The 15,623-nt window shown below is 37.2% G+C and overlaps 2 protein-coding genes across 2 annotated transcripts; both read right to left on the reverse strand.

Annotated features, from left to right (window-relative positions):
• Positions 1-1,078: 1,078 nt before the first annotated feature.
• LOC145640128 (uncharacterized) lies at positions 1,079-1,735 on the reverse strand. Its single transcript, XM_081691439.1, has one exon. It carries the CDS (start codon positions 1,733-1,735, stop codon positions 1,079-1,081), a length of 657 nt encoding a protein of 218 aa, XP_081547565.1.
• Positions 1,736-1,750: 15 nt separating this feature from the next.
• Positions 1,751-5,501, reverse strand: LOC145640129 (uncharacterized). Its single transcript, XM_081691440.1, has 6 exons — positions 5,330-5,501; positions 3,048-4,071; positions 2,886-3,000; positions 2,260-2,681; positions 2,092-2,181; positions 1,751-2,006 (listed from the first exon to the last, which is right to left on the reverse strand). The coding sequence occupies exons 1-6, from the start codon at positions 5,499-5,501 to the stop codon at positions 1,751-1,753; spliced, it is 2,079 nt and encodes a 692-aa protein (XP_081547566.1).
• Between the last annotated feature and the right edge of the window lie 10,122 nt (positions 5,502-15,623).

The following is a 15,623-nucleotide window of genomic DNA, read 5'->3' on the forward strand; positions in this document are numbered from 1 at the left end:
AATCAATTTATAAGGTCCTTTTAGACCACTTTGAACATATAAGGTCCTTCCAGACAAAAGAGTGAACATATAAGTCCTATCTAGACAAATTTTCCTTTCTTCAATAGTTGACAACCCGGTTGTATGACCTTGAAGCAAAGCAGTTTTTCCAGTAACATCATCTATTGTTGACTCCATCAACGTCTTCTTTTGAATTCATTTTGTTTTTCTTCTTTTGAATTCATTTATTGAAAGAGGAGTTGTTCTTTTTATGCTAGTTGAACTTGAGTCCTTTGAACGTTCCTTGTAGTTCAAAGGGGTTATGCAAATTAGTCTACTCTTTTTTCTTGTCAAAGAGTTGTAGAAATGAAGTCAACGTACTCAAATGTGACTTGATACTCACATCAAATGTTGATGATCCTAGTGCGATCGTAGAAGACATGTGTAACTTGACTCAAACAAAAGGACGACTCGAATCGTGAGTAACTAAATCAGTTATTAGATTTGTAATATGATTGCAAAGCTAGATGATAATCCCATGCTTGATCTGAAGCTCAAGGAAGAATGAAAGTCTCATATCATACTCATCTCAAATTCACTTTGCATAAGATCAGCAAATGCATTACATCATTTTTTTTTCGTAGCACCATTGATAATGTCATCATCAACATATATCTGTACTACTAGTAGATGTGATTCCCTTGTATAAACAAAGAGGATCCCCCAGTTACTCACCGAGAGAAACAGTTTTTTTTTTTTTCTCTAGTGGCAGTTTCTAAATTTTTTCTAACTTTTTAGTTGTATGAGCTGCTTAGTAGGCATATGTGGGACATGCTTAGGTGGCTAGCGTTGCTCTTCATATGTGGGATGGCGATAATGTATTCAAACGTTTACTTGGGACCACACACTAAATATTACGAGTAACAACTTGCGGTTAATCCTGAATAAGCTTCTTCATCTATAACCTATACAAAAGGCGAAACCTGGAATGACACTTGTCATTTCCTAGTTAAAAATTTTCCCGCCTTTTTTCTTTCCCTTTTTTTTTGCGATATTTTAATGACATTCATTTTTTTTTTTTTTGAGGGGGAAAGCAAACTTAAACATTCATACTGAGGGAATCCATGAGTACATAAGATGAGATTTCCATGGGAACATTATTCTCCCAAGTTTGCTCTCCATTACAAGGGAAAAATTTTGCAAGATTGTGAGCTACCTCGTTGCCTTCACGCCGGACATGGGACCATAGAACATAAGAGAAGGAGGAACTAATTCGCATAACATCACTTAACACAACATCGAGATCAGTAAGGAAGGCGCCTGCTCCTTTTGACAAGCGAGAAGTGACCACTTGACAATCCGATTCGATAATTACTTTGTCAAAACCGAACCTTAGACCAAGCTTACAGGCCAAGACTATGGCCTTTCCTTCAGCCACCTCGACCTGCCACCACGCACGTACTCTTTTACTCGCTGCAAAGATAATCACGCCACGACAATTGCGAGCTACAACACCTATGCCTACCCATCCTTCATTAGCCAAGGAGGCATCAGTGTTGATCTTGATTACTCCATCATGGGGAAGGCGCCAAATTCTCAAGCTAGCAGGGTTAGCAACAGCGGGGGAGTAATAAATGGCATTCTTATATTTTTCATTCTCTTCAATCCATCTATACACACGAGCTACAAGAACTGAGTTTGGAGTGGATTTACCTTTAAACACCAAATTGTTGCGGTCATGCCAGATTCCCCACATGAGATACACCCCTTATTAGATTTTCACATCATCCTTGACCGTTCTCCACCTTCCAAAGAGATCACAAGATGAGCTCATATTACCATCAGACCTCAATACATCACAATTCAACTCAGCCCATAGATTCTTCACTCGATCACAATCCAAAAAAGCATGCCTCCATGTCTCATCATCTTTCTCACACCAAGGGCAAGTTGTGTTCTCTTTTTTTTTTTGGAAAGTAAGAAAAGTATTATAAACAGAAACTGTACAAATGTACAACAAATACAACCTGGCAAAACAGGGAAACACCAAACTACACAAGCCTCAAAATAAAAGCACACCACCTCTAACATATTCAAGAATATCCTGACCACCTTCTATGAAGGGTACCAGGGTAAACAAGAATCAGAACCAGGCTCAAAGACCCCTGGTACCTTCTAGGAAGGGCACAGAGGAACCAAGACCTGCACAAGACACACAAAGAACATAAACTACCTTTATAGTCAGCAATTGTCCAAGTATGATTAATCAGCTGCTGACACCTAGTCACCACCTCCCTTCTAATGACCTTAGCAATGAACTCAGGTCTGAGCACAGCTTTATGCCAGAGTGCATGATTCCTAGCAAGCCAAATACTGTAAACAACAACAGTCAAACTAGCCAGGATCAGATTCTTCTGCACTTGATTCCTACCCTCAGCTTTCCATAACTTCCAACTGTGAAGGATGTCTACCTGATTCTTATCAAACCCAATCCAATGAGAAACAGCCTTCAGCACCCTCCTGCTAAAACTGCAAGAGAAAAAGAGATGACTGCAAGATTCCACAGCATCACCACAAAGCAAACATTCACTATTATCACTAACCCCATATTGGAAGAGCTTATCTCTAGTTTTAAGCCTCCCCAGAACAGCAAGCCAAACAATAAAGGTGTGTTTTGGGATATTGAAAGGATTCCAAACCCACTTACATCATTGAACCTTATCCATATCACCTTGCAACCAATTATACCAATCCCTGATTTTGTACTTGTTATTCAACCACCCCTTAGAAGTAAAACCATGCATCAAGTCAGTTTTAACTTTGCATAAAAATTTCCATGCCCACCTAGCATCTTTCTTTGAAACATAATCCCACTAATTTTCACCTTTAATATAAAATTAATGTACCCATTTAACCAAGAGTGAGTCAGTTTTCTTGGCTATTTTCCATACATAAACACCCAGAGCAGTCTTGTTCCACTTTCTGCAGTCTCTAATCCCAAGACCACCTGCTTTCTTAGGTCTACAGCACCAATCCCAGGCAATTGGAGGAGTTATAGAAAGAACAACATTACCACTCCACAAAAAGCTCTGCAAAGCTGGTTAATCCTATCAATAACTGATTTGGGAAGTAAAACACATTGAGCCCAATAAGTATGCAAACTCATTAACACTGCATTAATAAGGGTGACCCTAGCTGCATATGAAAGATTCCTACTACTCCAGCAGTGTAATCTGACCAACATCTTATCAATCAAACTATCATAATCTACCATCTTCAAGTACTTGGCATTCAAAGGAATCCCCAAGTACCTAAAAGGCATTTCACCCTTCCCAAACCCAGAATGGCACAGAATACTATCTTGGACAGGTTGCTGAACAATGCCAAAATAAATTGCAGTTTTCTCAAGATTAATCTGCAAACCAGATCTAGCTTCAAAGGTTTTAAGGGCCTTGATCAAGAGCTTGACAGATTCTGTATTCCAATAAGAAAACAACATCAAATCATCTGCAAAAATCAAGTGATTTAAAGCAAGCTCCTTACATCTCTGATGATATTTAAAGCAAGTTGCGTTCTCAGTTAAGTGACGGTACTGCATCAAGCTACGGATAGGTAGAGTTTCTGTGCAAAACCTGCAGAGAAATTTTTGTACCTTTGGACGAACATTCAATTTCCATAAATCGACCCAAGCATTATGAAAGCTGTCCAAATCACACCCTTTCCCAAGCATATAGGCTGATTTCACCGTGTATAAACTAGTTTTGGAGAAAGCCCAAGTTGGCTCATCATTTGGCATACTCTCTCGGAGTGGAATAAAGAGGATACAAAGGCAATCCCGCTCATTAAAATTCTCATAAATAAGGTCTGGATTCCAGTCCATAGTCTCGAAGTTGATAATGTCACTGACCTTTGATACATTCCCCGATGGAGGACTCGTTGCAAATCTGCTAGTATCATCAATAAGCCACGGGTCCGACCAAATGTTGATGTTCTCACCATTTCCCATACGCCACAGTAAACCCTCCTTCACTAGAGCTTCAGAATTCCATATACTTCTCCACAAGAAACTACCTCCTTGGCCCAAGTAAGCATCTAAGAAATCACAATTTGGACAATATTTAGCTTTCATAACACGACTAAGGAGGGAAGTAGTGTTAGAAGCTAATCTCCAAGCTTGTTTGCCAAGGAGGGCATCATTAAAAATCGATAAATCACAAAAGCCCATCCCTCCAAGGCACTTGAGCGTACACAAAGAGTCCCAACTCATCCAATGAATCTTCTTCTTTAACTCACTTTGTCCCCACTAAAAATTTGATATGCCCGAATGAATTTTGTTGATGATCTCCCTTGGAAATTTATAGACCCCCATCAAGTATGTGGGTATAGCTTGGACCACCACCTTAAGAAGAATTTCTTTCACGGCTTGAGAGAGGACCTTTTCCTTCCAAATTTGCTATTTCTTCCAAACACGGTCCACAAGAGCTTCAAAAATACCCCTTTTTGATCTTCCCAAAATATTTGGGATCCCAATGTATTTTCCATGCCAGACCACATGTTTGATGTTGAGGATCCTCAGTGTCTCCTCTTTTTGCTCCAAACAAACCCCCTAACTAAAGGACACTTTCGATTTCTCATAATTAATTTTTTGCCCCGAAGTCGCTTCATACTGGTTAAGAATATCAACAATTATTGAGCACTCCGATCGGTTCTCCCTAGTGAAGAGGAGACTATCATCTGCAAAAAGGAGATGGGAAACCCCTAGGCCATTTCTACTAACCTTAACTCCATGGATATCCTCTTTTTCCACGTTAGTTTGGATCATATTGGAAAAAGCATCCGCCACTATAATGAAGAGGTAAGGGGAGAGAGTATTCCCTTGCCTCAATCCCCTAGTAGGCTTGATTGAGCCATCCACTTCGCCATTAATAATGAAGGAGTAACTCACAGAAGTCACAAGAGACATGACCATATTCACCTATCTCCCATCAAAACCCTTCTTAAGCATCAATTGTCTCAGAAAACCCCATTCTACCCTATCATACGCCTTACTCATATAAAGTTTCATCGACATAAAGCCCTTTTGACCCTTACTTCTATTCTTCATAGTATGGAAAATTCAAGAGCAATCGATTCATTATCTGTGATTAGTCGGCCCGAAACAAAAGCACTCTAGTTTTCCAATATAATATTACAAAGAATATTTTTTAAGCGCATGACTAAACACTTTGAGATGAGTTTATAAATTACATTACAAAGACTAATTGGACGAAAATCCGCAGGAACTTGGGGATCATTAATTTTAGGGATTAAAGCAATATAGTCTTATTTATGTGATTAGAAAGAGACATACCATTCAAGATGCCACAAACGAAACCGGCCACCTCATCCCCAACAATATGCCAGAACCGTTGGTAAAGGACCGCATGAAGACCATCCGGAACCGGAGCTTTACCCGGGTGCATATTTTTTAGAGCAGCACGAACATCATCACTAGAATGTGGTTTAAGCAAATCAGCATTCATTTCATGGGTCACTGACTCCTAAACACTATTGAGGACCACCTCAATATTTTGAGCAGAAATATTGTCAAAATATGAACCAATTATTTCTAAGAAATCCTTCTCATCATCATGCCATACTCCAAGCTCATCACATAGCCTCCTTATGTTATTTCTTCTTTGACATTGCGAAGCCTTGTGATGGAAATACTTCGTATTTTTGTCGCCATCTGTGACTTTCGCAACTTGAGATCTTATTTGCCAATATGCCTCCCATTTTCATTCAAGTCATCAAGGAGCTTTTTAAGCCTAATGCTTTCAATGCATTTCTCCTCGGTTATTACCCAACTTTGAGCTTCTTTTGAGGGCAATTTCTGTTCTAGCAATTTGTCTTCCCAGATTAACACAAGCTTCATCACTCCACTTTGTGAGAGTTCTGCCCACTGCTGAAATTTTAGCAAGGACATTACATCTCCTCAAGACTTTCCATGCCGCTTTAACAACATCCTCACACCCTTCTTCAAGGAGCCAATAAGTTTCAAACTTGAACTCCTTTTTTGTCTTCTTTGTCTTCTTTTCAGGCTCACAATGCAATAAATTCGGAGAGTGATCCGACTTATAGCGCAAAAGATGTTTCACCGTGGCTTCCTTGTACATCAAACACAAAGTTTTGGAACCAAAAAATATGTCTAATCTTTCGCGAACACGTGTAGATTGAGATCTTCCTCTCTCCAAAGTATACCAATCCCCTACATACCTTAAGTCACGGAACCCACAACTATCTACAACCTCCCTAAAGCCCTCCATTTCTCTCCTCAAACCCCCAGCTTTACCCTCACGTTCTTCATAGGACAAAATTTCATTAAAATCTCCCCCTAACAGTAAAGGAAGAGTAGTATCACACAAGTGTTTTATAAAAGACCAGGTAATATGCTTCTCCTCGTCTCTAGGCCACCCTTATATCCCAGCGAAACTCCATTTAGCGAACCCACCCCTCCAAATTTCACCACAAATGTGATGATGAGAATAGGAAATTAACCTAAAGTTCACCTCCTCCCTCCAGTACAAGCACAGCCCACAAGAATTTCCTCTGCTAGAGACTTCGAAAGCTCCAAAGAAGCTAAGAGAGCCCTTTAAATCCTCCATAGCTTTCGCATCCATCATAGTTTCACATAAGAAGAGTAGCCCGGGGCTATATTTCCTACTCCACCTACGGGAGCTCAAGGACTGCATCGGGGTTACCCATGCCCCGGCAGTTCCACACTAGTGCATTCATTGGGGATGACGGGGTTAGACATCACCAACCTCCGCCACTGGCCCCCCGCCAATCAAATTAACAAGCACAACAACATTTTTTGGAATGTGACCATCCCCATCTCCATCAAAATCAGTTTCCCAAGAGCGTTTACCTGACTCGTCTGCCTCAACGCTAGGATTGCTCCCTCCCACACTCTTCCTAGAAATTCTCTTCCATGTACGAACACTTTTATCGCCACTGACCTCCTTGGAAGTTTCCATCTTTTGGGAAGTGGGCAAAATTTCAGTCACCTGCTGCACAATGCTCGAGTTTGCCCCACTATGAGGTGACTCTCCTTCTTCCAAGCCGAATTCAGAATTGGTAGATTTCTCTACCACAACTACTATGCTTTGTGAAGGGGGTCATCATTGACCCCTTCAACGGAAAAAGTTGCACTCTTGTTAGAAGTTCCCTAGTTGGAAATAGTTACTTCTTTCAATTTATTGACAACCTCATTAACACAGTGGTTCCCTGCTTTATGCTCTGATTGTTTTTAGTTATAAACAGCCTTTTGCAGCATTCTGACTCTCATCATCAATGCTTTCCTCAACTTTTGTAGCCTTCCATGGAGTTGAAACCCTGAGTTTCTCATTAAATTTCCTGGCTCCAATCACCTCATCAGAATCCTTCTCTCCGTGGCCCAGTAAACCACAGACATAGCAGAACACAAGAAGTTTTTTGCATTTCACCTGCACCTTCATAGTACCGGTACCCGTCTTTAGATCAATCGAGCTTATCAGCGGTTTTGAGATGTCTTGTAACACACGCATTCTTAAAGACTTATTTATGCCTATGACTTCAGATTTATCAATGGCCTATAAAGTACCAATTCTATCTCCAATCCTCTTCGCGTTCACTTTATTTTGCCTTCCTTTAAAAGGCAAGTCATACACTCGAACCCAGAAGGGAACTTTGTTCAAAGGAATTTCAAAAGGCTTCGTACAACCAGAAACATTATCAAGGGATAGCACATGATAGTCAAAGTGCCATGGTTGAGAATCTATAACAAATTGTTTGTCACGCCAATGATGAAATTGAAAATAAAATGTTTTATCGGCAATTTTGTTCGCCTCGGAACCGTGTTTAGGGTTCCAAATTTTCTGCATTGTGTTAATTAAAGTTTTTGAGTTGATATTACACGATATCCTGATTTTTCCGACAATCGCCAATTCAATTTGATCATCCACCTCTCCTCCCCCTTCATCCTCCCATTCAATCACTTCACTATGCTCTTTTTCATTCGAAAGCGGATTACTAGTTCCTTGGCTTTAATCTACTGATCATCCATCACTAGGGAGATTCGAAAAACCTTAGGATCGAAACAAAAGACTTCGAGAAACGAAGCAAAAACTAGTAGAAAAACTAGAAGAAAACCCTCCCAAGTGTGAACCCTAGAGTTGCTCTAGAGGGAACTTATGTTGTTATATTGGAAATAATTTAAATTCCTAGTTATGGACTATTTAATGACATTCATTTTATAACCTACAATAATAGTTATTTCCAATTTAACAACATATTTAATCCCATTATACTCAATTTTTGTACATATATTTTATATACTAGGAAACTTTTAGTTACATAAATACAAAGATAGATTAAAATTAAGGTATTGTAATATATTATTTGCCAATATTATTATAATATTGTCAATATTAAATTTTTTTTTCTTCAACTTTCATCATTTGACAATAAAATTTATTTTAATTAAAAAAATATCATTTGGTAGCATACATTATATACATCTTAAAATTATATAACATTTATAAGAACAAAGTCATTCAATTACAGTATAAATAACATATATTGGAAAATTTAATCTAATTACTCTAATATTTATATGATTAATAAAAAAATAAAAACACCTATTACTCACTAAAAATATATTAAAAAAATTGATTACGAAATATTGATTATTCTAAAGTAAAATGACATCAAATAAATTTTCATATTTTTGTGAAAATGTATTAATAATATAAGGGTAGATGTATATTAATTCGCATATGGGTACAAATCTAAGCTAATATTTTAATTTTATTATATAAAACCTTATAGATTCTAAATTTCGATTATTATATTTTTCTTTTTATACAATCCAATTAAATAACCTTTACATATTTCAGTATTTGGTATTGGTATAAACTAAAATTTAAGTTATTTTGTTACAAATAATTTTTTTAGATAAATTAATGTTGAATTTAAAGTATTATTTGTAATTTATTTGTTGTAAAATTTAATTATGACCGTGCATGGCACGAGACTTAACCTAGTTTAGGAAAAAGAACAAAAAAAAAGCTCTTATCCTCTATCTGTTAATGGCGATCTGTCGGAATTGATACCAGATATGGGTATTGTGCTTGACTGCTGGGTCTGGCTATTGTGCTTGACTGTTGGGTCTGAGGCGGTTTGAGGTTAGTTGCAATTTCAATTAAGGGAACTAGACTACAGTACTGTAGGGTTTTAGGTACTCTAAGCGGAATTTCATGAATCTCATTCATACGCACCTAAACAGGATCTCATGCATATACATATAAAGATCACATAATAGTTTAGAATTAACCTTTGAAGCGTGAATCCTCTAGCAATCTTCTTCTCTGCCGGAGATAAAGAGCATCAATTGTAACTCCTCTATTTGGTCCACCGGATTGAATCAACACTCCACCAATGCTAGTTGGACGGGAAAAACTTTTCACCTTTCTTGGAGTTGAGAACCAATTTTAGAGAGAAAAATATTGAGAGAAAACTTACGTTGTTTTTCAGAAAACTGAATACTGTGTATTTTAATTATCCCTAACTAATTAATATATAATCATATTATTATTAATTTGGTTAGGGTTTTCTCTCCCCTTTCCCTTTTTGGCCGGTCACCCTAAGGCCCACTTTGGGCTTCGGGTTTCTTTATTGATCAAATCCTAATGTGTGACCTTGTAGGATCCGTTTAGGCGGGCTTCGGGTTTGTTACTTACTAACCCAAAGTTCTATAGAATTCTCTAGCAAGACGTATAGACGACCCAAATAAACGAATTACTATCTCCATAATACGATCCATAATTATATTAAGTAATTGCACTAAAGTGGAGGACACATTTCCTTCAATCTCCCACTTGTCCGAGACAAGTATGCAATATTCAAATTCCTTAAGTCTCTTAGTGTCATAGTATCATCACATCTCTATGTTATCCATACCAGCGTGCAAATTATTTCTTGAAATCCAAATTTGAATTGCTAAACAAATGATCATCTTATGATCCATTTGAGCACGGCCATGCATTTTCAATTCTTCCTCTTCAAGAGGCTAAGACATCCATCCTATCTAACATAGGAGGACCTATTCAATCTTGTGGCAACAAAAACTCCCACTCAACTTTTAGCACAACCCGAGTGTCGCCTTTATAGTCCCCTTTTACGGCATGACGTTTGACAACATCAAGGTTACACTAATCATTGAATTGAGTAGTGTTACACTCATGTCTAAGGAATCTGCTAATAAAATTTGCGAAGTTTTAGAACTTCTAAGTAGGTTTGTTCGATCATGTATCGACTATACATATCCATATAATTGACTAAACATCTCCATGTTTCCATACAGCATGAAACGGCACCATCAATCAATCTTATATGCTAATCTTTTTATTGAGTCATTTATGTCCAAATTAACAACTCGAATTAGGAACTTAAATATTTTATGAATTCAGTTCACTTATGGGGTTTCATTCATCAAATCACGTATTTGACAAGCCCATTAAATTCAATAAATATGTTGGACATTTTATTTAATACTAAACCAAAATTAAATAAGATGAAAAAAAAAATTCATACTATATAAACATAAAACATGAAAATCATGTCTTTAAATTATAACAAGTTTCTCTAAACAAAAACAATTTAAAGTCATTCTAAAACTTGTTTCAACCCTACAGCCTTAGCGTGACATTCATGCTTGGGTTGAGGGAGAGGTTTAGTGAGTGGATCAGCAACATTCTCATCCGTGTGAACTTTGCAGATCTTGACATCATTCCTGTCTACAATCTCGCGAGTGAGGTAATACTTCCTCATTACATGCTTGGATTTGTCGTTTGATCTTGGTTCTTTTGCTTGTGCAATAGCTCCATTATTATAACAAAATAACTCAATTCCTTTTAGAACACTAGGTACGATGCCTAGCTCTGTTAGGGACTTCTTTATCCAAACAACTTCCTTAGCTGCTTCTACCGCCGCTAAATACTCTGATTCTGTCGTAGACTTTGCTACAGTGCCTTGCTTTGAACTCTTCCAGCTCACTATTGCTCCATTCAGACAAAAGATGTACCCTGATTGCGAGCGGTAATCATCTCTGTCATTCTGGAAACTTGCATTAGTATAACCTTTAACAACCAACTCATCTACTCCTCCATAGACCAAAAACATTCCTTTAGTCCTTCTCAAGTACTTTAGGATGTTCTTAGCCGCAGTTCAGTGTGCTTCACCTAGATTTGCTTGGAATCTGCTACATAAGCTCAGAGCAAATGCAACGTCTGGTCGAGTGCATATCATGGCATACATGATAGAACCTATAGCCAAGGCGTAAGGTATGATACTCATTCGCTTCAACTCATCAGGCTCCGATGGGCACTGACTCTTGCTAAGAGAAATGCCATGTGACATGGGAATGAATCCTCTCTTAGAGTTTTCCATATTGAACCTTGCAAGAACCTTATTAATATGTCTCTTGGCTCAGTCCAAGCATCCTTCAAGACCTATCTCTACGGATTTTGATTCCCAAAATGTACTCAGCTTCTCCAAGGTCTTTCATGGAAAAATCATTTCTCAACCATTCCTTGACTGACTCAAGCATTGGTATGTCATTTCCTATGAGTAGTATGTCATCTACATACAAAACCAAGAAGACTAAGCTACCCCCACTAAATTTCTTGTAAACACAAGATTCTTCTTCACTCTTGAGAAAACCAAATTGTTTGATTGCCTTATCAAATCGAAGATTGTAGCTCCGAGACGCTTGCTTCAATCAATAACCCATTCAAGAAGGCGGTTTTGAATGGGTTATTGAAGCTTGCAAACTCTTTTAGGATTTTTTGGATCCTCAAAACCCTTAGGTTATGTCATGTACCCATCCTCCATCAAGAACCCATTCAAGAAGGCGGTTTTGACATCCATCTTCCAAATTTCATAATTGTAATGTGCAGCAATCGCTAAAAGTATCTGAATTGACTTAATCTTTGCCACTGGAGAAAAGGTTTCATCATAGTCTATACCATATATTTGTTTGAATCCTTTTGCAATTAGTCTTGCTTTATAGATATAGACATTTCCATTCTTGTCTGTTTTTATTTTGAACACCCACTTGCATCCAATAGGTTTAACCCCATTAGGCAAGTCGACTAGGGTCCAAACTTTGTTCTCAGACATGGAGTCCATTTCAAATTTCATGGCCTCAAGGCATTTCTCAAAGTCTGGGCTCGTCAAAGCTTGTTTGTAGGTAGTAGGCTCAGAATTTTCCAAAATCAATATTTCAGAGTCTTCTGTTAACATGATTCAACCAACTGCTTGTTTGGGATCCTTTTTCTACTCGACCTACGTGGGGCTTGAGCATCAATAGAAATATTCTCTTCAACATCTTGAAGATTTTCGCATTAATTAGATTCAAGTGGGACGACAAGAGTCTCTCTTAATGAATTAGCTTGCTCCGACACCTGACCTGTCATAGTAGAGTCATGTGCCCTCGCCTCTGACGTGGTTTGATCCACATCCATTTGTTGCTCATCTCGAATTTCTTCGAGAACTTTTTTACTCCCACTTGTCTTTCTGGAAATAAACTCCTTTTCAAGAAAGACACCATCATGAGCAACAAACACTTTGTTATGTTGACGGTTATAGAAGTAGTAACCCCTTGTCTCCTTTGGGTATCCCACAAAGAGACATTTATCTTATTTGGGTGCAAGTTTGTCTGACAGTAAACGTTTTACATAGACCTCACAACCCCAGATTTTAAGAAAAGATAAGTTTGGAACTTTTCCATTCCACATCTCATATGAAGTCTTTTCTACAGCCTTTACCTGTCAAGTGGATAAATCAATTAATTAGGAAATCCTAGAATATAAATCATATTTGATAAACTGAAATCCTAACCACCTTAAAAGATTTTATCCTAAAAATAAGCTAACCAACTAATTTTAATTAGATTAAAAAAATCAAATTATGTAATTATCGTATAATCAATACAAAACAACCTTAATTGGAATTGCTCAATATCCCCTTAAAATCAATTTTTCAATATTATCCAAAATCAATAAATCAGAATTTTATTTTATTTATTTTTTATCATTTTTAAATGAAAAACAGAGCTGCCGTGACTGAGTTGCTGCCCAGCCACGGCACAGCCGCTGTAGCAGCCAGGCTGGAGCCTTGCCACTGCAGCAGCTGGCCGCCGCAGCCAGGCAACCGCCCAGCCACAGTGGCGCACTAGGCTGCTGCCCACCACGCCAATCAGCTCGAGCAGAGTTGAAACCGTGCAACAGTTGCAGGTTCAGCTCTGCTCGAGCCCAACACCGACTCCCCTGCCGCCCCTCTGCCATTTCTGACCACCGGAGCAGCCACCGTGGCCCACCATTAGGTGGTTCTGCCACCCAGTCGTGGCTGCTCCCCTTCAAGCTTTAAAATTTCCTCTTTTTTTTTGTTGTTTGAGTTAAATTAATTTCACAACTTTTGCAAAATTAATTTTGGTGATCTAATTATAATTAAACACAAACTCCTTTATGCATAATTTCAGAAAAATTAATCAAAATATCCATTTTAATTAATTTAGGTCTTTTCATATAAAATAATTCCCAATTCATATAAAACCAATTTTACATTAATTAATTAATCATATCTAAAAAATTTTAAATATGAAAAATAGATTATATTACATAAATTTAACAATTAAAATCGAAAATTAGGGTTTGTAACCATCAAATTTGAAATTTTTGGGGCTTTAGGGTTCTTTAAAAAAATATGGTTAGGCCTATTGAGCAATTAAATTCACAATTTAATCAATTCCAATCAATTAAAATCATATTCTAATAAGGTTATTTTAATCCATAATTCAATTCCTCCCCTTAATCAAATTAAAATAAGCCTTATTCACACATCAAAATAATCATATTATTGTGACCTGTAAATTATATGCAAGAGGCTAACTGATACCACTGTAGGGTTTTAGGTACTATAAGAGGAATTACATGAATAATAAAGATCACATAATAGTTTAGAATTAACCTTTGAAACGTGAATCCTCTTAGCAATATTCTTCTCTACCGGAGATAAAGTGCATCAATTGTAACTCCTCTATTTGGTCCACCGGATTGAATCAACACTCCACCAATGCTAGTTGGACGGGAAAAACCTTTCACCTTTCTTGGATTTGATAACCAATTTTATAGAGAAAAATATTGAGATAAAACTTACGTTGTTTTTCAGAAAAGTGAATACTGTGTATTTTAATTATCCCTAACTAATTAATATATAATCATATTATTATTAATTTAGTTAGGGTTTTTTCTCCCCTTTCCCTTTTTGGCCGGTCACCCTAAGGCCCACTTTGGGTTTCGGGTTTCTTTATTGATCCAATCCTAATGTGTGACCTTGTAGGATCCGTTTAGGCGGGCTTCGGGTTTGTTACTTACTAACCCAAAGTTCTATAGCATTCTCTAGCAAGACGTATAGACAACCAAATAAACAAATTACTATCTCCATAATACGATCCATAATTATATTAAGTAATTGCACTAAAGTCGAGGACACATTTCCTTCAAGTACTACATCCCCCATGTTTCTTTTATAAATTTACCAATACAAAACTAACCCCCAATTAAACATTCAATTCAACCACAACCAAATACAAATTCAATTCAACCAGAAACAAATTAAAAATTCGTAATGAAGAAGCAAACGATTCAATTGAAATTGGGTCTGGGTAATGTTTGTTTCTTCATTACCTTATGCTGCAATTGAAATTGCAAAAACGATTCAGATTTTCACCAGTAGATCTCTAGAGAAATTTAAGTCCCAGACTCTGGAGAAATTCGCGGAGTGCCCTTCTTACAATGTAAAGAACTGATTTCAAATTAATTATTTACTGCTCTAACAATCCTTATCAATTACCATGGTAACTCTTCGAACAGTAAATGTTAACACGGTCAACTATACATATACTAGGGCTGGCAAATGGATCAGGTCGGGTCGGGTTCGTGTTCGGGTCAGCTGATTTCGGGTCAGCTACCCCTCAACCCGAACCTGATCCAATTAAGTTTTCAGGTTCAGAAAACCAACCTTAACCTGATATTGTCGGGTTCGGGTCAACCCGAAAGTAACCTGAATTGACCTGATTTTTTATTTGGGTTTAAATCAGGCCATTTTGACCTGAAAATGACCTGATAGTAGCCGAGTTTGGTTCAACCCGAATATAACCTGATTTTTAAATTAAGTTATTTAGCAAGTCTAATTAAAGATTAGATACAAAAATATAGTATACTAAATAAATAACAAATCAGAATTCAAAATCAATCAATGTTTTTGATTTTTTTTTTTACAAACTTTATACAACATAGTTCTCAAATAATGTACAATGTTGAAGCAAGCTGAAGCAAGTTGAAGCAGAGACTTGAAGCAAGCTGAAGCAGAGACTTGAAGCAAGCTGAAGCAGAGGCTATGTTTGTGGCGTGTAAGGATCCAAATCTGATAAAAACAATTTAAGCAAATATCACTAATAAAGTACTCAATCCCAACAATACAGTAATATAACAAACACAAACATCAATTAAAATAAAAAATACAATACCATATAATTAAATTATGGTTTAAATAACAACTAAAAC

The sequence above is a fragment of the Chenopodium album genome, chromosome 7, assembly GCF_948465745.1.
Source record: "Chenopodium album chromosome 7, dcCheAlbu1.1, whole genome shotgun sequence".
Lineage (NCBI taxonomy): Eukaryota > Viridiplantae > Streptophyta > Magnoliopsida > Caryophyllales > Amaranthaceae > Chenopodium > Chenopodium album.

What these genes read in the sequence shown, in the direction of transcription:
- LOC145640128 (XM_081691439.1), bottom strand. Translation starts at nt 1,735, where the DNA reads ATGTGGGGAATCTGGCATGACCGCAACAATTTGGTGTTTAAAGGTAAA.
- LOC145640129 (XM_081691440.1), bottom strand. Translation starts at nt 5,501, where the DNA reads ATGAATGCTGATTTGCTTAAACCACATTCTAGTGATGATGTTCGTGCT. An exon ending in CGTTTGTGGCATCTTGAATG is followed by an intron (nt 4,072 to 5,329) that starts GTATGTCTCTTT and finishes GTGATTTCTTAG; the next exon opens with ATGCTTACTTGGGCCAAGGA. An exon ending in ACTCACTCTTGGTTAAATGG is followed by an intron (nt 2,682 to 2,885) that starts GTACATTAATTT and finishes CAATGATGTAAG; the next exon opens with TGGGTTTGGAATCCTTTCAA.